Below are 24,159 nucleotides of genomic sequence, written 5' to 3'. Positions count from 1 at the left end.
GGCATTAGATGGCTTCCTCATCGCTCTTACCACTGATGGGATTATTATTTATGTATCCGATAGTGTCTCATCTCTGCTTGGGCACTTACCGGTAAGTTCTGACAATGCAATGCGTTGCAGGATGGCTCTCCTGTCTTAACACAGCCCTGTCACTGCAGCCCAGGGTCTTTAGTACCAAAAATGTTTGAGTTTCCCATTTCTGTTGGGTATGGAAGCTTCTGCTGGCTCCTCAGGAACATTTATTGTTTTTATCTGGCATAGATTATGCTTTGTGAGGACAAATTTGAGCCTGAGTATCCTAACCTGTCTGAACAACTTGATGTGCAGAGAAACAAATATGTGCTGACATTACAGAAGAACCCCTTTAATCAGGACATATGGGTTCATCAGCACCAGGGCACTTGCAGGACAAGTTAATTTTGCCAGTCAGCCTGAAAGGCCAGGGGAGGAGGTGAGCAGGAGCTCTGTCTCATCTTCTGTCTCATGCTTCCAAAGGGAAAGGTTTCATGTTTTCATTCTGAAACGATAAATTTCACTTCCTGTTGTGTTTCTGTGGTACCAGGGCTCTTCCAGCTTGCATGTGGCTGAACTGAAGGGCAGCCACTGGGGCCCGTTCAGCCTTTTGCTAATAGATGGCAGCCTGGGGGTAAAATAAGCTGAGGGTGATATTCTGCCCTAGACCCTTGTGTTAAGTGTATTCTAGATTGGCAGCATCTGTGCTCCACTGTAGGATGAAAGCACGTGTGGTTGTGTCAGCCTGTGCTGTTGAACATGACAAAGCATTCTTTTGCATCAGTCAGATTTGGTGGACCAAAATATATTAAACTTTCTGCCTGAGCGGGAGCAGAGTGAGGTGTACAAGCTCCTTTCTCCACGTGTGCTCATGACAGAGCCCGTTGCAGCTGATTTTCTGAACGGTAAGCTCTTTGCTCATCTGTTGATCAAGGAGATTTGCCACAGGCAAACAGCTCCCAGAGGGAGCTCCGAGCTGTTTAGAGTTCTCCTGTCTGCCACTGCTGCTTTGCCTCTGTGAATATTCTGAATTTTGATGCAGTACATCAGCTAATGTTACTGCTTGCTACCCATGCTCGATTTGGACAGTGTGTCCTTTACTGTTTGCTTTGGCTCACAGGACAGAGGGAAATTGCCCTCATTAAGTATTTTTCCTGGAGTGGGAATAAGCCTGTGAAAGGAGTTTGGGGTCTGGGGGAAGAATGAGGGCAGGAGAAGTACCAAACGGTTTTGGCAGAGTCTTGTTCTTTAGAAACTGACATATCTCAGGCCACTTGAGAAGCCCTCCATGCAGTTTAAGCAGCGGCCTTCCTATCTGGGCTGCCCACCCGGGTCTCTGCTGTCCTGCTCCCGGCCCATTCCCTCTCTGTCAGGGGCAGCTGCCACTGACTTCAGCCCCAACGTAGCTGGGTACTGCAGAGCCATGGGTGGTCACATGCTGGTCACAGAGCAAGCTGATCATTGCTCCCACTAGTTACATGCTTGTGGCCATTCGGAGCATCTCAACAGCAGCAGGGTGGGTCTAAAAACATGGACACAGTCCATATATTGAGCATTCTAAAGTGCAGACTGCTGGTTGTGTTCCTGATGTCTCCCTCTCTTTCTCTCTTTTCAGTGGAAAAGCAAATAGAGTTTTGCTGCCATTTAGCGAGGGGCAGCTTAGATCCAAATGAACCTCTGACATATGAATATGTGAAATTTGTAGTGGATTTTAAATATTTTACTCATGGTAAGTCACGTCTCCAGCCTACTGCTATCTCTTAGCCTCTCTCATTTAGTTTTGTGTTCTTCTGTAGCCATGTGAAGCCTTGTATCAGCTAAACAGGCTGTAACCAGCAGGGATGGAGTGCGCTGTGGGTTTGTTAGAGGGGCTTTTCATGTAAAGGATCAGGGCAAGCTGCTGGGCAGAGAAGGGGCACCAGACCAACCCTCCCTCCATTTGATTCACTGCCTGTTGTGGGTTGGTCTGCGTTGTTGTTTTTTTCCTCAGGACAATAATCCAGCCTTTTGGTCACCAAATGTTTTAACATCCAGTTGTGACTTCCTTTGTATTGAAAAAAAAAAAAAAAGGCTCAGGCCAGGATAAGGCAGTAGTTCTTTCTGTATCCTCTTGGTTTTCAATCTGAGGTTTTAAAGGGACACTTGCAAAACATGCCCTGGAATTGAGCAGAAATGCCAGCAAAGAGACTGTAGCTGTGTGCTGTGAGCTGTCAGAATTGACGTGAGTTGATGCAGCCCTGTACAGCCTAAAGGATCATGCATTGAATAACGTCAGTGTTTATCAGCGTGGCATCATGGTATGGGTAGGAATTTGCTGCTTGGGTTTCATCAGTCATTGCACCTGTCCTGACATGAAAAGAAGAGTCTCCTTCCTTTTCTTCTTAAATAAATTCTCTGGTTGTGTCTAGTGCCTACACCCTCCTGCAATGGCTTTGAGTCAGCTATTGCACGAGCTTTCAGGTCAGCCATGGAGGAGCAGATTTGCCTCGTAGCGACAGTTCGTCTTGTCACACCACAGTTCTTAAAGGTGAGGGTTCTCCCACTGCCTTGTTCCTTTTGTGTCTTTTCCAACCTTTATGTTGTGTGATTCTGTGATCCAGTGACACAGACTGGCCATGCTGAGGGCCTGACGGAATGGGGTGATGTTTATTTTGGAGAGAGTAAATGTAAAACAGGGGTTGCATTTGAGAAGAGCTCTGAAACTCAGCACTGAATAAATTGTTCAGCCGTTTTTCATCAGTTTCTGCCTCCGTAAAACGAGGTTAATGCATTTTTTGGAGGAAGAAAAGCCAAGTGCTTTTAAAGTGCTGTGTTTTGCTAGGGTTTGTTATATATCATATTATAAGTGATGCATTTTTGGTCGTGAGAGAGGACTCCTTTTGTCATTGTGCATAATGAAATATCTGAGAGAGCCAACTGTTTTGCAGGAGCTCTGCAATGTTGAAGAGCCATGCGAAGAATTTACATCGAGGCATAGTTTGGAGTGGAAGTTCTTATTCTTGGACCACAGGTAAGAGATTTGGGCACTGAAGTATAAGCAAACGGCAGTTTAAAAATAGAAATGTTTACATTGCTATTGCTTGAGATCCCAAGTAAAATGGCTGTAATTAAACTACACTACATAGATAATGATATTCCAAACTTACTTATCAAGCTTCCTTAAAAGCTTTGCCCTCTGTCATACTTAAAGAGGTTAAGAAACTATGTAAGTAAAGGGTGAATGTCTAGAGAAAAGTCCAGCTTCACCAGGGCATTAAGTCATTGATGCTGAGCACCATGGATTCTATTCCCTCTACCACTTAGCTCCTCTGCTCACCATCTGCAGCTTCCAAGTACCTGCTGCATGTTTTGCTGTATTGATAAACATTTGATTTCCACCCCGATAAGTGATGGAATTTAGAAAAAGCAGTGGATTAGGTAGTTTAATTGCAGATTTGCTTTTGTCTGAACGCGGTAGGGTAGGAATGCAGAATGAAGAAGTCTGGAATGATTTCATTAAGCTAATTAATATAGGATTCATTTACTTCAGAAGAAGCTGGAGGGTTTTGTTCTCTCTCGCTTCTCTTCATTCAACATGAAAACATAAACACATTGCCAAATGCTGCCCTCTCCATTCCGCCACCCCTCGCAAGCTCTGCAAAGCATCACCCCTGGTAGGTAAGGCTGGAGGAGATAAGCTCTACTGGAGAGGGAGCAAAGGCTGAGTGTCGTCTGTGCATCTGGATCAGAGAGTGCAAACACAAATGGGGAACAACTTGCATTGCTGCAGTAGGGACAGTGTGCTCTTGTGCGGCACACCTTGAAGTGCAGACAGCCCCACTTACTGCTGTGTGGGTTGGCACAGCCGGCTCGTTAGTCCTGTTGTTGGGATCTCACTGCAGTGACTTTGTTAGACTTTAATTGGCCTGTCCAATGAGGCACACTTTCAGAATCAGGTGATTTAACAAGGATTCCTCAAAGAGCCCTAAGCCCCTTATGTCACTGTCTGAAGCAGCGAGCTGGCTCTCCAAAGGGCTGTGCCCAGAAGCTGCTGTGAGTAAGGCAGGCAGGAGCTTCTTTGCAGCATATCAAAGAGCCTTTTGATGAATGAATCTAGGTTATGACTCAGAGAGGAAGCTCTGCACCAGGCTCTCGCAGCCACTCCAGTCCCACTGGAATCTCAGTGAGGAGACCATTGTTGCTGGGAGTAGATTAAGCTAGTACAGACACTGAGACGGTTTGTGACAGCACCAGACCCCAGAACCAGAAGGGAATCGTGTGGGCTGTCTCATGTAATCAATGCTTCAAACCTCTCTCCAGTGCAATCCCTGGGAACTGTAGGATGCTGTGAAATGTTGTTGGATATTATCCTGTTTCTTCCTTGGCTACATCAGCTCACAGGTCTTGATCCTAGAGGTGTGCCCTCAGTAGGTTCATTGTGTGCCCAGGACCTTTCAAATAATGGCCATGGCATGCATGGAGTCATGCTGAATAATACAGAAAGCACCGTACAGACCTGGTTAGATGTTAGAAAAACAGGAAAACCTGTTTTCTTGGTGTTTATATGCACACAGGGGGAAGAAGAAAACCTGTGAACTTTGTTAACATTCTGCTTCTCTTCTTCATTGTCTTGGTTTTCCCTCCTGTTACTAAAAGACTGCAAGGTCTGCTCTGGCCAGGCTGAAAGCTGGGTTCCTTGTCCTTTGGGCAGCTGACCCAGCCTTCAGCCACGCACTCAGAACTTCACTGGAAAACCTTGCTTTGCATTTGCACAGCCAGCTGCAGGCCCCAACGCTGGAAGTTATGCTAACAAGGCACTTCTAAATGGTTCCACAAGCAAGCCAGCTCCTTGTCAAATGACAGATTAGGAGCATTCTGTGGTTGCTTTCTCATTTAAAGAAGTCTGGCGAAAGTCATGGAAGCATAATACTTCCCTGATCAGCTTAAATGTTTATCTGATGTGCATCTGAAAGGCATTATTGTCTTGAAGATAAGCATGTCGAGAGACACCGGCCAATCTGCCAAAGAGACGGCAAGGACACTTTAATAAATGTATTATCATCGTTAACAGAAATCTGGGTCACATGAGGAAAAGGAACACAGTGCTCTATGAAAAGTCCTTTGGCTCAATGGGGCTGTATTGTGGCTGAGACCACTGTGTGCTGAGAGCTCTCTGCGTCCAGAAATGTGCTGTCAGAGTGCTGAAGCCTGGTTCATGCAGACAGCTCCTCGCACTGGGCCAGGTCTGGCATATCTCTTGGGCTCCAGAGCTCCTGCTGAGCCCTTGATCCTTATGGGGCTGTGCCACAGGGCTGCTGCCCAGCAGACCCCCATCCATATGGCCTTTTTCTCCCTCTGCCCTGTTAGCCATTTGCTGCCAGGCTGCCCATGGCTGTGGGGAAGCACTAGGGAGGCACTGCCAGGATTTTGAACGTCCCTTCAGGAAACTTAGCCAAGGAGGGGAGAGGTCATGGACCTCTTCTGGCCCTCTGTACTTGAATAACCTTTTATGCTCCCAAGGGGATGAACGTGGAGCTGGGTCATTAGGAAAGACAGGGGAGGATTTCCCATTGATATCCAGAAGCTTCCCACTTACTTTTTCCTCTACAGTCACTACCCAGATGACATTTATATCCAACCTGCTGGAGAATTTTGCTGGGGCTCTGGGTTATTACGCACACAAACATCCATAGTGTTTCTCAAGCCACATTTCACGGGCGTGCTTAATGGATTGAGTCACTGCATACGCACATGCCCTCCCTACACCCACATAATGAATAGGCTACGAAGCAGTAAACACACACCTTTTCATGTTTTTTGCAGTTTTTGCCTCTTTCTCTCTGTGCCTTTTGCTTGTATCTGGCAGTGCATCACTGTATATGTGACAGTCTGCTCCCAGATGGAGGTACCAAGTGGGTGCACCTGATGGCTTCGGTCGTAGTATTGCCCTGGTGTTACAGTGCAGGTTTGTGCTCACCACCTGCCCTTTGCTTCTTTCCTAGGGCTCCGCCTATTATAGGATACTTACCCTTTGAGGTGCTGGGAACATCAGGGTATGACTACTACCACGCCGATGACCTGGAGCTTCTCGCTAGGTGCCATGAACACTGTAAGTCCCTCCACAGTACGCCCACTGTTCAGACAGGCAAAGTCAGGTGCTGGTGAATGACTTCCAGGAGTAGCTTCAGGATGCCTCGGACAGGACCAGGTGCTGGGCAGTCAGCAGCACGGCACGTTAGCCAGAAGGCCTTCTTTAAATGCTCCTTCTGAAGCACATCCTCATTAACGGGATGGCTGAGAAGGGCAGCCCTGGCAGTTAGCAAAGCAGAGTTTGTAAAAGTGCCTGTGTCCTCGTGGCTGGACAGGCTCCCAGCTGGCAGGTGGGCTGCCATCCCATCCTGCCTGCTGTAAAGTGCAATGGGTTTGCTTCAACCGCATTTTTATTTCACTTTGCGTTAATTATGGGTATTTTAAGTAAGCATGTTTCATTTTGTACTGCCAGCAGTATGGGAGCAATTAAAGTGGTTATTTAATGTAGTTCCCCTTGTTATGTTCCTGTTATATTACAGCACCTGTGATTTTTCTGGGTATACTCTGATACGTACTCCAGTTGTTGTATTCGGGGTAGCTCTTACAGCTCTCAGTGTGACTGCTAATTTCCACCACCATATTATTTGTGCTGTTATTTGGATCCAGCCCACCATCTTAAATGCATCCTCATCTATTTCTGGAAAACCAATACTTTGTTTAAATGATATTACTTATGCTTATTACTTTCAGAGAAGCCCGCTAATTAGTTGTGGAAATATAACCAGTTATAAAATGATGTCAAAATTAGTAGTTACAAGAACGATTTCTAAATATTAAAGTGCACTCTTATGGAAATTGTGGAAGTTGGTAGCAGGAAAGAGCCCAAAGGAAAGCTGTCAAGTGGCTGTGTGCCTGTCATGCTTATAAAGCCACAAGAGCAACATTAGCATGGTAACGAGGCTAGGGCGGAACGTTCCTTCTAATCACCTTTGTGCCATGAGCGTTCTATAGGTCTCTTGCTATAATGTGCTTTCTTTTTGTTTACCAGTGATGCAATTTGGAAAAGGCAAGTCGTGTTACTACCGGTTCCTGACCAAGGGCCAGCAGTGGATCTGGCTGCAGACGCACTACTACATCACTTACCACCAATGGAATTCCAAACCTGAGTTCATTGTGTGCACTCACCTGGTAGTTAGGTAGGGCAAGCACTTTAAAGTATGTGTTCCGTGTCCTCATCCATTATGTTTTCCGGTCCTGTTTTGTGTAAGCCAAATATTTGCTGTGTGGATTAGCACACTAAACGGTATGCAATTGTAGAAAGCTATTACGACAGGGAACCTGGGGAAGAGCGTCATGTGTTTTCACCATGCTTTGGCAGCTAGGCTTGAAAGCCACCACTGTCCATGACTATCAGGTTTTGTACTTGGGCTGGAGCAATCCCAGGCATATATACAGACTGGAAGGAGCAGTCCTTGAGAGCAGCCCTGCAGAGAAGGACCTGGGGGTCTTGATGGATGAAAAACGTAACATGAGCCAGCAGTGCGCTCTTGTAGCTCAGAAAGCAAATGGCATCCTGGGCTCCATCAGAAGAGGGGTGGCCAGCAGGGACAGACAGGTGATTGTCCCTCTCTACTCTGCCCTTGTGAGGCCCCCTCTGGAGTACTGTGTCCAGGTATGGAGTCCCCAGTACAAGAAAGACAGAGAGCTGTTGGAGAGGGTCCAGAGGGCCACAAAGATGATTAGAGGGCTGGAGCACCTCCCCTGCAAAGACAGGCTGAGGGAGCTGGGATTGTTCAGCCTGGAGAAAATAAGACTGTGGAGTGATCTCACTGCAGCCTTACAGTACCTGAAAGTAATGTATATACTCCTATAAACAGGAGGGGAGTCAACTCTTTGAAAGGGTAGATTACAGCAGGACAAGGAGAAATGGTTTTAAGATGAAGGAGGTAAGATTTAGGTTGGATGTCAGGGGAAAGTTCTTTACTATGAGAGTGGTGAGGTGCTGGAGCAGGCTGCCCAGAGAGGCTGTGGATACCCCATCACTGGAGGTGTTCAAGGCTGGGTTGGACGGGACCCTGGGCAGCCTGAACTAGTATTAAGTGGGGGAGGTTGTTGGCACTGCCTTTGGTGGGGGGTGTTGGAGATTTGTAATCCTTGAGGTCCCTTCCAACCCGAGCCATTCTGTGATTCTGTGTGAAATGGGGCGATACATCTCCTACCAAGCCTTTGCTCAGAGCATTACGTACTCAGGCAGGAAGGTGGCTGCTGTCCTGCTGGCCATGTTCCTCACCCACAGCAGCACCCAGGGTGCCCTGCAGTGCACTCGGCTGCAGGCTTGGTGGCAGAGCTGGGCTGGAGCGAGCCAAGCTGTGCCAGGGACCTGCTGCCTCCCACTGTCAGCACACAGCAGTGCTCAGAGCACAGGTGTGTTTGCTGAAGGGATTGAAGAAGTAGCAACATACTGATTTGTTCTGCTAACTTGAGTCTGGTAGTTGGTCAGTGCATCTTTCCTGAAGAATCCATTTCCTTTGGAATCAAGTTGTGGTGAAATTTTTTTATCACTCCCCCTTTTTTTATGTCAAATGTTTGGAAGAAGCTGGAAATCTGGAAATCTTTCCCACATTCAGAAGCACAGACTGGGGGCACCTTACATCAATACACAGGTGTTGATAGTTGAGACGCTGGTATGAAGTACGTGTAGAGTGCTATTTTAAACAAACATCAGATAGAGCAATTGCTTCTGGGCTGTGTTGATTCTACCGTGCTTCAGGCAGTTGAGCTGTGCTTCAGGCTCTGAATTTATTGTTCAGGGACTTGTTTCAGTGCCCACGCTGCTGTAAGTAAGCTCAGCTCAGCAGTGCCTCGTGTGCCCTACAAAGCTTTCACCCATTCACGTTTCAGTCCTAATTCTGACCCTACAAGTGCTCAGAGCCTTTAGAACATTCTCTCCAATATATGCCAGGCACAATTAGAGGCACAATGGTTTAATTTTCTTTCTTGTTTTTACTAGTTATGCAGAAGTCCGAGCTGAAAAAAGGCGAGATCTTGGCCTTGAAGAGTCATCAATTGAACTGGCGTCGTCTTCAATAAAGGTACTGCATCCCTTCACAATTTAATGAACAGAGGCACTTCTTATTACTTGTTCTTCTTTCTCCTGTATTTCTTTCTCCTTCCAAGTCTTTGCCAGGGCTATGATTTAAGCAGGTGCTCAGGAGTCATGGCTGTAAGCCCCAGTCTACCCTGTCTTGGTGCAGACATGAAGCTGCAACTCCAGCATTTGCATTGCTGCTGCTCAGCTTTTCCATGTGTTTTTGAGTGTAGGGCAGTACTGCCATGCACCTGTTTGGTTAATGCCAGCTTGGTACCGATACTCAAACAAAGGTTGGAAGTTCAGGGAAAACAATGCACCGGTTCTTACTCCAGATTTCAGCTCTGTTTGCACCACTGGACAGGATGGCCTCAAGCTCAGGAATGTGACCAAAACAGTAATTTTCATGGCTTGAATCAGTTTCACATCCCTACATGCCTGCCCAATTAACAAGGTCATTTCAGTTCCTTTTAAATTCCTCCTCTCAATAGTTTACAGATAAGACCGGTAATCAAAGCCACTCTGAGAGGATTGTTGTGTAATTATCATTCCATTAGCCTCGCTACTCTTCAGCCATTATTTTATAGGAGTTACTTATAGGATGCACTGTGGATACCTCCCAGAGACCTTTTGTGCTGGAGCAGAGGCCATCCTGCTAGCAGAAGGTCTCACTGCATCACACTGCTGTAATTTCCCCCTTCCCATATGATAGCATTTATGTTTCTCTACAACCAGGAAGCTACATCTGCTGGTGCAAAGCAGTAGGAGGAGCAGTAGGGCAGCTGCACCCATTGCTTGCTCTTGGGGAGGGGAGTGGGGAGCTCCTGGGGGGGCATAAGGAGAGTAAGAGCATGAGGCTATTTTCCCCTTGACACCCCCTTACATGTGCTTCTCTCCCTGCAGAGCCACGGCAGCTACCTAGAGGTGGGCCACTGTGGCAGCAGCCAAGATGCCAGCCGGGAGGGAATGTCGCTGTCATCCCACAGCTCCCGCCGCTCCTCTCACACTGCACTCTCTGACTCTGCCTGTAGGTGCCCGGTTCAGTGGGGAAGTGAGGGGCTGGGCACCTCTGACACCTTGTGGTGCTGTGTCCTCCATCACCCTAGTGAGAGCAAGGGTGGCCGGGCACAGCTCAGCTGCAGTGTGATAGCAAAGCATCTCTTTTCCAGCCACCTCATCCATGCGACATACCGATACCAGCACTCCCACCCGGCCGGCGGTGCCAGAGAAGGCAGCCTTGAGGCTGGCGGCAACTGGAAGCGCTCAGGTCAGTGCTGCTGAAGGGAGCAGATGGAGAGGTGCTGGGGACCGGGACCTCCAATAAAGCAAAGTTTTCATTTTTAGGCCGTAGCAACGCCTCCAGCCACGGGTGAACACCTCCCTCAGCAGCCGGCGGTCCCCTCCCAGCAGGCTGTGATGGTACGTGGTGTGATGCAGCTTCTGCTCCAAGCTGGGTAGGAGGGAATGGGTTGTGCTGGGGCTTTGTGATAAGCAGGAGAGCTGGGCCCTTGCCCCCCAGCCAAGCTGGGATGCTGAAAACATAGGTTAAAGGAAGGCTCAGAGCTGTCAAACTGCTTGGGGCTGCTGAAGACTCATCTGTGTTGTTAGCAGCTGGCACAGACTGACACAACAGTGTTACAGCCCTGGTGGAAGAAGGGGGTGATATGACTGGTCTGAGATAGGCCAAAATAAGAAAAGAGCCTGTCACAAACACAAATAAAAGGGAATTATAAATCATAGCTAGACAGGTATTCCAGTAGCCTGCCTGCCTTGCACAAAAGCATCACGATGAATGTGTGCAATGGAACTGGTCCAAGCCATGCTCGATCTCTGCCCTGCAGCCCGTGTACCACTTCCCAGCCCCTCTGGGCATGATGCACCAGCTGAAGGAGCAGCTGGAGGAGAGGACGCGCATTCTGCAAGCAGACATCAAAACGCAGCAGGAGGAGCTGCACGTCATCAAGGAGCAGCTCCAGCTGGTGCAGGACTCCAACCTGCAGGTACCACTTCCCTGCCCCCTGACTGTTCATCCTTTGCTTTTCCTTAGAGCATGCAGATCAGTGACAGAGTCGTCTGCAGCAGAAGTGTTTGGAAATGAGCTGTGGGTGAATGCACAGTGTTGTCTCAGTCATGGGGATGGTTGGCTACCCCTGAGGGGTAGCTGTTGTCTGTGACTGCTTAAGGATGGAGTCATGACTTAGGAAAACAACCCCAAGTAAGGGGTCAGGTTGATTAGAACTCACCCTGCATGGCGATGCCAGCAGTTAATGCGACTTGTGCCATCCCACGTGCTTACAGAGGCCTGCTAGGAGCAGGAGGGTCTCCCAGCAGCTGGGAGCATAGCACAGCTCCTGTGGAGGCCCTGCCAGCTGCGCCCCTCAGCACAGGGCGGGAGCCTACAGAGCCCCTATTTTCTGTCAAAACCCAAGCACCATCTAGTGGCAGTAGCCCAGCAAAGGCTGTCTTATATCCCTATCTGATGTGTAACGCACCCCTGCCTCTCTTCTCCTTAAAGATGCTGATGCAGCAGCCAATCCCACTGGTCTTCAACAACACGCAGCGCCAGAGCCCACGGAGAGCCCCGCCGCCATCCCGGCAGCCCAGCACCAAGAAGGCCCCACAGCCGGGCCCCATGGCCAAGCACTACAGGGCCCCCCCTGTGTCCACCCCGCGGCCGTTCCTCAGGGAACCCTGCAGCACTCCATCCCAGGTGCCTAACTATTATCACACACGGGCAGGTGGCACAGAGCGTTTCGTGGTCATGAGAGGGGAATTCGTTTCTGGCTGAGGAGTCTTGGAAGGCAGCTGTGATAAACAAGCTTAGCATCACTGGGTCTACATTCACAGCGTAGAATCACATAACAACTTAGGTTAGAAGGGACCTTGCAGCCCCCCTGGCTGCCCCCTCACTCAGGGGGCAGGGCCCAAACCAGTCTGACCTTGGGCACCTCCAGGGATGGGCACCTACAGCTCTGGCAGCAGTGCCAGGGCCTCATTGCCCTCCGCATAAAGAATATCTTACTCATATGGAACCTAAATCTCCCCTCTTTTAATTTGAAGCCACTACTCCTTGCCCTGACACTGCACTCACTGATACTGAGTCCCCTGCTCTCCTGCAGGTACTGGAAGGCAGCTATAATGTCTCCCCAGAACCTTATTTAGATGAAAGAATTCTTCCCACAGCTGAGGATCATAGAAGGGTGACAAATGCCAGCAGGGTTTTTGTGTGCATAGACGTATTCCATTCCTATCACTTCACTCAGGGAGAACTTCAGCTGTTCTTTGTCTTTATCCCAGTTTGAAGCTAACTGCATAACTAGAGGGGCTTCAGAACCTGATCTGTGCATCTGCTTCTGCATTTCAGGTACCGCAGCAGCAGCACCTAATGCGAGGAAACCCGGCGCAGCCAACATGTCTGCCAGGGCAGACGAGCATTTCAGTGCCCCTCTACCACAACCCCACGGTGTTTTCGCAAGCGCATCCCGTTACAGTGGCTGCACAGCTGCCAAGTGATGTTAGCGAAAGGCAGATGCAGTCTGACTACAGCCAGGACAGGAGCCTCAGGTAAGGGCATCCTATTGCATTGGCTTTTTTTCCAAAGAGAATCAGTGGTTCCTTGTGTGCTTTAGGGGAGGGTTTACAGGACTTGTTCCTAGAGGTTGGCAGCCAGCAGCCTGCATCTGGCCTGCCCTGACTGCCCCCTCTTTTTCCTCACCACAGGATGCTGCTGGACCAGTCCATCCAGGCCATGGTACCTGCCGCCAATGGCAGCACCCAGCCCACGCCGAGCAGCGCCAGCAGGCAGCCGGGGAAGTGAGTCTTTGCTTGTCCCTGCTCCCACGTGGTGGTGTGGCACGGTGCTGCTTCGTGGCTCCAGAAATTACTTTGAGGAACCTGTGTGCGATCACATGAAAACAAACCAGACTTAAAGAAACAAAATCTGAGCTAGTTAGGAGAAGTAATGAGAATATGTACTTCTTTTAATTGCAAAAAACTCTTAATTGCAGTTCTTTGGAATATTTTCCTATGTGCTTGCTGGCTTTTGCAAAGCGTGAAGAGCTTGGTCAAGTCACAGAGACATACAACCTTATGTATGTGGCTCCCTGAGGTTCTAGTCAGTTATGCTTAGTGAGAGGGGACTTGTATGTGGGATTTGGCACAGATTGACAAGTCCTGTTGCTCTGATTCCTTCAGCACTGGGCAGCAAAGCTAGGGTTGGGTTCTCACACTGGATTTTCCTCCCTGTGGCAGATTCGTGGCAGAGCAGCAGCCCTTGCCTCCCATTACACAGATGCAGCCCATCAGCAGCAGCACGGTGCGGCCCCCCACCCCCTCGCCCGTGTTCTCCCCATCCGTGATGCTCCCCCATGGCAGCTTCGTGTCCCACCCCGGCAGCACCCCGCTGCACCTCCACCCCTGGCCGCAGCAGCAGGTTCAGCAGCACCGTCTGTACCTTCAGGTAAGGTCTGTGGCTGTGTACAGGGCTGGGGTGGGATCTGAGGGATCTGGGGAAGAAATGGGACTTCCATCCCCACTATATCTATCTATGCATGCCTGTGTGCACAGCATTTCCAGCCTGACTTGGTACCCAGTTTCAAGGCTGTATTTCCAAGCCCAGCTGTCCATTAGAGAACAGAAGACAGAACCAGGCCTTCAAGTATGACGTCTCATCCAGAGGGCTGGGGTGGGAATCCCGCTGTGGAAGCGATGGGTGATAAGGGATTGGTCCCCTTGAAAACCAGCCTCCTGCTGCTGGGTCTCAGCATGGCAAGGGGTTTATATCAGCTGCAGTCACTGCTTTCTTTCAGTAAATGGTTGTTTCCCAACACAAACCTCTGGGAAAAGCAGTTTTGTTTTTTTGATGCATGTTTTCATCAGTGCATGCCAAGTGAACGGGGCTGCCAAGGAGGGGGGCTGTTGAAACTAATAATTAATGAGTAATGTGCTCTCCAAGACTGGCTGGGTTGGCAGAGGCAAGATATAGTTGTCCTGGAAAAGATGGTAGAAAACAAGAAGGGGAAGAGCTGGAGATACGCTGCAGGGCTGCATTTGGAGTGAGAAATTAATTGCTGTTGGAAACATGGAAAGGAAATGCTCCTGCTGTTGCATATGTGTGTGCACAGGAGCTGCTGTAAGTCCAGAGAACAGCAGCGGGAGGAGAGAGCTTCAGTCAGCAGCAAGTCAGGCCTCAGTGCCATGGTGAGGTGATGCTCTGTGGAGCAGCCATAGGGCTGCCTGTCCCTCAGCTGTGCTGCAGCTGCCTGCCAAAGGCCTTCTGCTGGGCTGCCTGTAGGGCTGGTAGGATGGGGCGTCCCACCACCCCGCCATACTCTTCTGTCCTTAGCTCACCGCTGTGTTGGCACAGATCACCTTTGGGCTCTGGTAGCCTTGGACAGCAGTGAGGGAGGGGTGCTGGTTGTCCAATTAACTGCCTTTGTGTCTCCCTGCAGATGCAAGGTGCTGAGGCGGTGCCTGGAGGTCCCAGCCCACGTGTGTTCCAGCCCCACCACCTCGCGCAGCAGAGCCCCCTGAGCTATTTCCTGCACCCGCAGCCGCAGGGCCGCCATGCCCAGGGCCAGCCCTGCAACCTGCCTGACCTGCCCGAGATGCAGCTGCCCTGACCGACTTGCTCAGACCAGCAAGACCCCACCAGGGGACACCGCACAGAGTGGGATTGCCATGGGGCCCAGCTGAGGTCTCCTGTTGGCACCACCGCTCAAAAGAGCCCATGGGCTGCGAGTCTCAGCCAGGCCTGCCCCAGAGGGAGCGCGCCGTCGAGCTGAAGAAGAGGAGGATGCTCACCTGGGGCTCCTGCCCACCAGAGCCGCAAGACTTGGTGAGAAAGGTGTGCTTGGGGCAGGGGCCAGCGTGCTGCTGCAGAGCCGTGCCTGCCTGTGCCAGTGCTGGCTGCAGATCTTTGACCTGAAGGGGACAGCATCCAGCTGCAGGCAGGTTGGCTGAAGCCCCTGTGGGGATGCCGGCACTGTAGACAAGCCCCATCCGATGAGGGCCGCGGTGCTGGAATCACTGTGACGCCGATCCCAGCGCTACAGCACACTGCAGGGTTCCCCTGTACATAGCTCGTCTCGCTCAATAGGTCCGTCGTGGAGTTTGTCCTTATTTCTATACCTCAACCCCACCGTTTTGTTTTCCAGGAGATTGGGATAATGCTGCTAATTTATGTAACACCACTTTTGCCTGAATTTCTTACTGTCGTTAAACCAGCTCACACCACAACCAGTAAGATATTCCTCATCTTTTATGTTGGTTAAGAAGAAGTGCAGAGAAATTTATATGGTTTTTACTCCCTGTAGCCAAATATTTTTTCAGGTTACGTACAGAGAATCTTTACTCTTTTCTCCTCCGTCATCCTGTTCTGATCCAGGTGGATGTTGTTGTGTATGTATCTTTCTTAACATGAAAACACATACAGTAGAACACCACATGGCAGCAAACTTTGCTTGGTCAGATTTCAGTCTGACAGACCCGAAACGTATCCTCACAGCGACACAGGCCGTGTTAACGAGCTCGCAGGGTCAGCAATAAATTGTATTTTTGTAAATTGCCACTTTTTAAACTATACGTTTATATTTATGAATCGAAAACGAGTCTTTCCTCAGTGGGTGTATAGCTGTGTCCCTACTGTTTGTATCTTTCCAAAGGAAAAAGGAACTTGTACATTTCTGAGGCGCTGAGGGCTTAACCCTGGGCACTGCTGGAGCCCAAACACAGATGTCGGCATAGGCTGTTGCTTTCAGCTTTGCAGGTAGGAGGGGAGCAAAACGTGCACGCACAGAGGCACACACTTACACCACAGATACACTATTGCAGCCTCTCAGAAGGGAGCAGGAGAGATTTGAAGGGATGTTTACATGTGAGATTGGCCTTGCTGAAACAAGCATCCTAAAACATGCACTTTATCACACCCCCCTTTATTTCCGCTAGCACAGCCTCTCATGGGCCCGGTGCCACCCGGGCAGAGCTGTGTGTGCCATGGGGCAAAGTCCCAGAGCTCCTGCTCAGCCTGCCTCCAACGAGGCATAGTAGGCTCAGGGCCATGGGATTTTTGCCTTAGTTATCACTCATGCTCAAAGAATTAATGTCTAAACGAATCTCTTTATTCAGGTGAATTCCTATCCATTTACCTCGGTGATAGCTACGACCTGTGTTTTTGGGATCCCTTTGGAATTGAGGGTTGCTGGTGGGCTTGGTTCCCCCCAGGTGCTGATGAGAGAAGCATGAGCGGTGCTGCCTGCACCAGGGGTTGGGCTCCAGCGCTCAATGACATCCTGAGGCTTTCTAGCACACAAGCACCTATGTGCTAGCTCTCTCTCCCTTCATATATAGATATACAGGTGTGTGTGTTTTTAATATACATATATATGTATGTGTGTATCTATTATCAACAGGCCACACAATTCCAGACCTCTGAAAACACAGGCAGCTTTAATTAATAAAGTCTTGCACTTTTAGCGTACTTGTACATATAAGCTAAAGCCTGGTGGGTACAGATCAGGCTGCTTTGACAAACACAGTGAAAAATTGACTGTATATATTGTAACATACGCTGTGTAAAAGAAGAAGAAGAATCTTAGAAGCGACTATAAATCTTGGTTTATTTTATATGATGTCAAATATAGAGACATTTATAAATGTTATTATTCTTAAAAGTATTTTGTAATGGGAACAAAGGAAGTGTCTTATGAAGATGAAGAGTAAAGATTTTATTCTTGTCTCGAATCTGTGTCGCTGCACAGCTCCGTTGGACGGGAACCTGTGCGTTGGGAATAGCTTTAAGCAGATCATACGTGGTATTTTCCAAAAAAAAACCAAAAAAACAAAAAAAAAATAATTAAAAAAACAAACAAAAAAAAGAACAAAGAAAGAAAGGAAGAAAGAAAGAGAAAGAAATAAAAACATACCTGTAACACCTCGTACACAGTCGTGCTGTGGTTTTTCCCAGGCACTGTGGGTCAGCTGGAGGGCCCAGCATGGAAGCACATTTGCATTGCATGCAAGGCTGAACTGATCTCAGTCTGCAAAACCTGGGTCCCCTCTTTTCTTCACCTTTAGGGGAGCTTGAAGGCCTAGTGTGGTTCTTCTATGGCTCAGTCCTTGCTAAGAATGCCTTTAACGCAACTGACGCCCTTGAATAAACACCTGAAGCAGCCCATCGCGGCAAAGAACAGTGCTTCAAACACAGAACATTTTTTCTTAAATGAAACATATTTTATTGAACACTCCATTTGTCTTACAGTACTTCTACATACAGCACGCTGTATAAAAAGCCAACCTGCCAACACAGATGTGTTGCCTTCTTGGTAAAGTGACAAAGCTGTAACAAAACAAAAAGCAAACCAGTCTATTTTCCCTTTCCAGACAGCAACTGCAGTCACAACCAAGAACCCTGTATAGTACAACTGGATGAGAATATTCCAGGAGATTCAACATACAGCTATTTCTTACCTGCTATAGATTAGCAAATTCTGCTGTAAAGTATATTATTACATTGTCATTAGAATGAGGAACAAGTGGTTTGTCTTAGGAACGGACTGACGCAGAGGGGGCATTCTCTGAATCACACAGCAGCCAACATTTCTATGTCTCAGAAGATGCCCCGGTTTGTATTATAAATAGTTCACCCTGTGGTGGAAAAGGCCCAAAGGGACTCACCCAGTGCAGCGTGATGGGGGACACCAGGCTCAGAGGCTGTCCTGGTGGGCACAGGGATATGTTTGACAAAGGCAGCGATAATGATGGCCCAGCCACTACTACGCATGTGTTCTTATGCTGTCGGATGCACACACTGTTCCTAAGACAGGACCCATGAGATAATGGGAATGGTTACAGAAAGAAAACGACAGATGTGAAATGACACGTCTGTACTTATCTAACCACACCGCTTGCTGCTGATGGATAAGCTGCTCAGAGCTCAAAGCCTTGTCTAAAAGACTCCAAATGACAACATGAATGGACGTCCCCCTGCAGGGAAGGGCTGCAAGCACAGCGGGCTGCTTCCCCACTGAGCTCTTGCAGCAGGACTGTGCCCACCCACCAGCTCCCACTGCAGTGTGACGGCCATTACAGGTTCACCTTTGCAACACCAAATATACTTTAAATAGTTGGGTTTTTTACCCTGCATGTGCTTTTAAAAACACCTTGGTCCTCCACCAAAAAGTGTAATCGAGTTTTAATACTTCCACATCCCTGCACTACGTAGCTTAGTGAACAGCCGTTACCTCTGACTGCCTCTCGACATTTGCAAGTTCCCACCATGGACCAAAATCTTCATCCTTTTTCACTATATTTTCAGAGTTCCTGCTCATTCAATAACACCGTAATACCTGAGAGTGTAGGGGAGAGAAAGTCATTCATACATTCATTACTCCAGATCAAAACCACCTGCTTTAGAAGCAGCAAGATAACTTACACACCAATCGCAATGGTGGCATTTCAACAAATGCTTCTAACACGAAAGTCGTGTTGTTCCTCATTCCTTTTAGCACTGCAAAGAACAGCCAGCAGTGAATGATACCATCCCCATTCTGCTTCTTTACAAAGACATGCACAGTATAAAAATAACACTGCTCTGCAGACAAAGTTTGTCACAGGGACTTTATAAACAGCTCTTTTGAACCAATTTAATGTCGTTAAAATACAGACTCTTCCCATCTTTCTGTAATCCCACTCTAACACGAGCTAACTAAGGTTCAAGGTCAAACCCCATCAGGAAAGCACTGGCAGAGCTTACCTCCCCAGCATCTTCACTACATCATCTTTATGTACATAAAAAATTCCACTTGAGGTTCACAGGCATTTTGTTGTTGCCATGAATCCTGGCAGACAGAAAATATTACAGCAGCAATAAACCAGAGAGCTGTAAAAAAGAATTCATTATCACTTAGTTGGGGTGCGGACCCAGCGTAGGCAAAGGAGCAACTGCAATCTGTCCCTAACAGTACCATAATCAGCATTCAGCTTATCTGGAAGCAGCTATGGACAGTCTGTCCTTGGCCTTTCCAAACACTATATATTTCTTCACCACGCTTCTAAGATGCCAACAATGGCTCTTGTAAGATGAGTGCGAACCACCACAGGATCAGGCACTGCTCTCTCTTTGTTTCAGCAATCTATTCCAGCCTTTACACCTGCCTGCAACTTGGAAGACCAAGCAGCTCATACCATTTTTGCCTAAGCTGAAAGAGGATTGATATGAAAATAGGACAGAGATCTCAAATATAGGCTGAGCTATAAAAGCAGGAAATTAGTTTAAAGGGCCACACTGCAGAAACTGAGACGTGGGTCAAGACAAGGCAGTTTGCAATGTGATGACGAGGGGCTGAAATCTGTCACAGTGCAGGACCACTGGTGACACCAAAGCAGGGAACTGTGAGCACGGCTGCTTTCTTCCCTAACCTCAGGCTCCTGTGCCACCATAGCTACCAGCTGAAACTTCTGCTCATAGTCTTCACCTCATTCCTGTCCATTTCCTAGTTGGAAATAACTAACCTGGATGTCAACCTCTGAGCTGTTGACGACTCATTTTAAGCGGAAAATGTCTAGACAGAAGTCATGACATTTATCACAGGAATAGAAATGAACGTGGGGAGTGCACAGCTGTCATTCAGAGAAGTCTGTCACAGGTCACATCTAGTATTTCCTACCAAAGCTGCCTATTTTAATAGTACAGTGGGGAGTTTATCCTTCAGCCCCTGCTTGGATCGAAACTTATGAACAATGCAAGAAAGTGATTGTGCTTCAAACTATTTTTATTTACATGAAATCATACCAGTAATCTGACATTTAAAGCTAAATCTTCAAACCCCATTGCCTATGTAAACAACGTACTCGATTTCCATAGTAACAACCTTCATCTGCTAGTGCTCTATGTAGTTAATTCAGAGTCAAAGACAAAGTTAATTACATTCTAGTTCTTTCTTTAAGTTGTAAATTTTTAGCGCTCTCTATTCTAGCTTTTACCTCACGAGGTTTCTCAAAGAATCTCACAAAGGCTGGTTCGTTCAGTAAGGATGCCAGAATCTGTTCAAAGGCAAAAGACCATTCGTGGTTCTTTTTCAGACCCTGCTCTCCGCTGCCTTCAGTCTGCTCAGAGCTGCCTTCCTCCTGTCCTTTCTGAGAGCTTTCAGCAGGCACCTCTGATGTGGCAGCCAGACTTCTGACTGGTGATGTGGGACTCTGAAGCCTTCTCCCAACTTCTTCCATTTTCAGCAGGAGACTGGTAACCACTGCTATAGCCCGGTACAACAGTTCCTCCTCAGGATCTCCGTGGAATAGATTGTACAGAGTTTTTGAGAACTGGATGAACTGAGACTAAACAGACACACAGAGGAGACTATTCAGAGAACAGCGACACAACTCTCCTGTTTCACTACGCATTGCAGTCTCAACCCACTGCTTGCAGCTGTTGGGCCCCTGCTGCAAAAACTGCTCTACTGGCAGCATCGTCACGGACCCTGATAAACCTGAAAGCCCCCCTCTTACAGCCTACAGTAAGCTTACAGTTAAAGTAGTTTAGAAAATGTGAAGGTTTGGGGCTTAAGGGATCCTAAGAAACCTTTAGAAAAATACTAACAGAACTTAAAAAGAAATACAGAAATAAAAAGATCAGGCACATGATCCTCTGACACAAGACGGTTTTACCTGATTCATTCTTGGCAAATCCTTAATGTTTTCTTCTTTTTTAAGAAGTTCATCTTGCCACTGCTTCAGATAGGCCTGAATATCAACCTTGCCCTTCCCTATTTGACCAAATAAATAAATAAATAAGTAAAAATGAAGTGAGCAAACAAGAACTGAGAGCTTCCATGAGATACCACGAGCAGAACAACTGCATCCCCCATGTCATTCCTTTGGAACTTTGGGGCCAGGATCAGAGTTTACATTACTCCCTCCCACCACAGGTCTACACTTACAGAAGTGGTTATAATGTTAGCACTACGCTGGAGATGATGTGAATTAGTGTACTTTGTCAGCATGCACTTCCCAAGCACTGCTCCCACAAAAGACTTTAGCATTCTCTACCTTTTTCTGGGCTGCTCTTCAAAGCATCACTTTCAAGACTATCCCCAGCAGATGAAACTAGAGTTTAGAAGAGAAAAAAAAGTTATTGCTTTGAGACAGGAGCAACAACGTTTCACCTTCCTTTTATCTAAAATTCTTTCCTTAAGGAGAAAGACCCCAAAAGACCCTCCCCACAAAGAAACCGTGTGGCAAAATCTGGATATCTTCTAACAGAAAAACAGAAGCCACTGCAAAGCTGGACACTGCAAAAAACGACAGTCAGCCCTATCAAGTAAAGAACCTTCAGAATGCTTTATGGCCCATGCACTGAGCAGCACTGAAGATAGAACCCATGTGCTGTGGATAAGGCATTTTTGGATAGTTTCTAAAAGTCAAAGAGGGTCTTTCTTCCAAACAGTTTTCCAACTCCATACATTTAAATCCCCCCTTCCCCCCCTTTCCACCCCCAACTGCAATGGCCACCTCTTCAACAACTGCTGTAACAGAAAGTCTTCCTACTACGATGAAAAATGCTGACCAATTATATTCCTCTATTTCAAGTAAACACTTGCAGCCTTGGAATTCATTCATCAGGCATAACCAACTCAGGACAGAACATCACTATTCTGTGTGCAGATGCCAACAAAATGGCCCCTAAATGATGCTCATAATGAAGCCACATGCGGCTACAGAAAAAACTGCTGTGAAGTGAGATGGTTACCCACAAATTCTGCACTGCTTTGTATGACAACTGAGCTATTTACAGAATATCTTCACAGAAGATTCTTGCTAATAGTAACATGATTTGCTGGAACAGGTAAATTCAAACCAGATTTTGGAGGGTTTCAGAAGAAAACTCCCCATTTTTCACCACGAGATAATTAACAGAATCCTTCCAATATTCTGTAGGCAAAGCCATACACTTACCACTGAGCTGACTGAAGTGGATGAGTTCTTCTTTTGAAAGATCAACACCTTTGGAAGGGCTTAGAGATTCCACTTCAGTAAAAGCTGCAATAAATAATTGAATAAAGTGGTTTTGGAGCTCCCAAGCATTGCCAGAGGAGGGAGAAAAAGCAAAAGCTTTAGACTTATATATCATCCCTACAAACAAAATGGGAATGGTGTTTGAGTGTATGAAGTACTTCCCAAAGTGTACATCACCCAGCAAAAAACCACACATCTGTATTACAGCTACAGGACTGTACTGTAGCTAGAGCTTGTGACTGCAGGAAAAGAAGAAAAGCTAAAAAAAACCAAACCAAACAAACCCACCAGAAACAGCCTCTTACTAACCTGGAGGGATGTGCAACTTAAAAAGAAGCTTGAGTTTGTCAGTGAAGCTTCCATTATACATGGTATCTGTTTGAGACAAGAAAACAGGTTATTCAACTGGACCAAGATTTAATGTGCCCTCTTAACCTACACAACCACAATCCACAGACACTGGAACAGGACATATGTCATGTCCTACATGGAGTGCAACTAGAGATGAAGCTTAAGGAAATATCAGCTGCAACTAAGCCTAGGGCTTGCCTACACTGAGGAAAGAACGCTACAAAATTTTCACACACTATCCTATGAAGTATTTCTGAATACCCAGTGAAACACAAAAGCACGCTCACTAATTAGATTGCAAACACCTGTAACAAGCTAACACTGGGGTTACAGAAGAAAGTACAGAGCACAGGATGCCTGTGACTTACTGAAATAAAACCACAGCACCAAAGAAACGTAGCATCAAAGTCTTCCCAGCATTTGCCTTTCCTATTTTTACTCCTGAGCTTTGAAAACAAGATGAAAGGAACAGAGTAGCAACTTTGAAAACTTTCAGTTCCCCAGAGATATGAGGCACCGGTTATCGCGCATGATCTGTGTATGAAACGGCCTACAGAGCGAGGAAGCATTTATCATCAAAACCACAAGGTCATGCCATTTTCTAACTTTCCTATGGTTTTGGTAGTAAAGCTGGATTTAAATATAATGTCAAATAAGAGATTACCCTCCAGGGGGATTAACATTTCAGAGAAGTTACTAATTTGTAAAGCTCTCTGTTAGCTACTTCAATACAGTTCAAGACAATCTGACCCAAAAATAAGAGGCTCCTTAAACTTGCTATATAGTGAACGGGAGGTGATAACACTCCGGTCTACTTCCAAAATGGAGATCCCTTGTGAGTGTACGATGTATACGTGTTGTTCTCCTACCAAGAACACAGGAAAATTGTTTGAAGTTGATAAGGCCATGGCAGTTCTCATCCATCAGTCTGAATGTCCACAATGCAATAGAGTCTCTGTTTGCACAGTGCGACCACGGGCTCAGGAGACGACAAAGAACTCTGAATTGCTGGCAATCAATTCGATACTGCTCAAGATACGGCAGGCTGGCATCATGGTGTTCTAAAACGGGACTATTTACATTCCAATAGCAGGAAAGAAAGTGTTCCCTCTGCAAAGGGAAGGTTATAGATATTAGATTGTATGAATAAACAATTATTTATCTGGGTTAAAGAAGTGGGGAGTCAGCTATGTAGTTTGCTTTTAACAGATGTAAAATAAACATATTGAATCTAGCTTTCACCTCACTTAAAGCTACTCCACACCCTTCATTCTGTCCACCATTAGGATGGATGTTTGAGAAAATGGAGTATTACCTTGAATAATTCATAAAGCTCATCAAGATCATTAGGGCTGAATTTTACATCCTGAGACACAACACGCAGCTGAAACAAAATTAAGAAAAAATTAATGAGAAGTCTCTTCATGGAATAAGCCCATAAAACGTGAGAGACATACACTTTTACGAAAAAAAGATGGTTTGAATCTTCCAGGTTTTCATATGTGATAATTAGCAGTAAGAACAGAATTGCTTCTTAAAAGGAATTAGAAGGTGACTGGAAGGAGATTAATGGGAGAAATAAATTCTCCCTAAAAAGGGAGCTTAAAGAGAGTCACATCATTTGCATACATGAAGCCTACACTGTGAAACCCAAGAGATACAACTTGAATGTTAGACTATTTATAATGAAC

At 47.0% G+C, this 24,159-nt stretch overlaps 2 protein-coding genes across 9 annotated transcripts in view; one reads left to right on the top strand and one right to left on the bottom strand.

Moving 5' to 3' along the window:
- The window catches only part of PASD1 (PAS domain containing repressor 1), a 72,877-nt gene extending 55,831 nt beyond the window's left edge, over positions 1–17,046 (top strand). For 2 of the 4 annotated variants that reach the window (XM_085546374.1, XM_015860790.3), the window contains exons 6-22: positions 2–91; positions 797–917; positions 1,628–1,741; positions 2,421–2,539; positions 2,940–3,022; positions 5,994–6,100; positions 7,070–7,217; positions 9,032–9,113; positions 10,013–10,136; positions 10,279–10,376; positions 10,454–10,528; positions 10,951–11,109; positions 11,625–11,819; positions 12,474–12,673; positions 12,830–12,922; positions 13,361–13,568; positions 14,560–17,046. In XM_085546374.1, the coding sequence (XP_085402500.1) occupies positions 2–91; positions 797–917; positions 1,628–1,741; positions 2,421–2,539; positions 2,940–3,022; positions 5,994–6,100; positions 7,070–7,217; positions 9,032–9,113; positions 10,013–10,136; positions 10,279–10,376; positions 10,454–10,528; positions 10,951–11,109; positions 11,625–11,819; positions 12,474–12,673; positions 12,830–12,922; positions 13,361–13,568; positions 14,560–14,730 (2,187 nt within the window). In that variant the 3' untranslated portion in view covers positions 14,731–17,046. Of the gene's footprint in view, position 1; positions 92–796; positions 918–1,627; positions 1,742–2,420; positions 2,540–2,939; positions 3,023–5,993; positions 6,101–7,069; positions 7,218–9,031; positions 9,114–10,012; positions 10,137–10,278; positions 10,377–10,453; positions 10,529–10,950; positions 11,110–11,624; positions 11,820–12,473; positions 12,674–12,829; positions 12,923–13,360; positions 13,569–14,559 lie in introns of those variants that run through there. The other 2 variants (XM_015860791.2, XM_085546375.1) reach the window with 2 other exon arrangements.
- Positions 17,047–17,316: 270 nt separating this feature from the next.
- The window catches only part of TBC1D8B (TBC1 domain family member 8B), a 29,093-nt gene continuing 22,250 nt past the window's right edge, over positions 17,317–24,159 (bottom strand). For 2 of the 5 annotated variants that reach the window (XR_014945716.1, XM_085546372.1), the window contains exons 15-22: positions 23,784–23,852; positions 23,338–23,578; positions 22,427–22,492; positions 22,058–22,141; positions 21,152–21,208; positions 20,771–20,868; positions 20,090–20,440; positions 17,317–18,986 (exon numbers count right to left, since the gene is read on the bottom strand). Coding sequence is in view for 2 of the 5 variants with exons in the window: in XM_085546372.1 (XP_085402498.1) it covers positions 18,963–18,986; positions 20,090–20,440; positions 20,771–20,868; positions 21,152–21,208; positions 22,058–22,141; positions 22,427–22,492; positions 23,338–23,578; positions 23,784–23,852 (990 nt within the window). In the remaining 3 variants the exon portion in view is untranslated. Of the gene's footprint in view, positions 18,987–19,860; positions 20,441–20,770; positions 20,869–21,151; positions 21,209–22,057; positions 22,142–22,426; positions 22,493–23,337; positions 23,579–23,783; positions 23,853–24,159 lie in introns of those variants that run through there. The other 3 variants (XR_014945715.1, XM_015860784.3, XR_014945714.1) reach the window with 2 other exon arrangements.

The sequence above is a fragment of the Coturnix japonica genome, chromosome 4 (genome assembly GCF_054131305.1).
Source record: "Coturnix japonica strain WE chromosome 4, WE-NBRP24, whole genome shotgun sequence".
NCBI classification, from domain to species: domain Eukaryota; kingdom Metazoa; phylum Chordata; class Aves; order Galliformes; family Phasianidae; genus Coturnix; species Coturnix japonica.
This window is presented reverse-complemented; position numbering and strand designations above follow the sequence as displayed.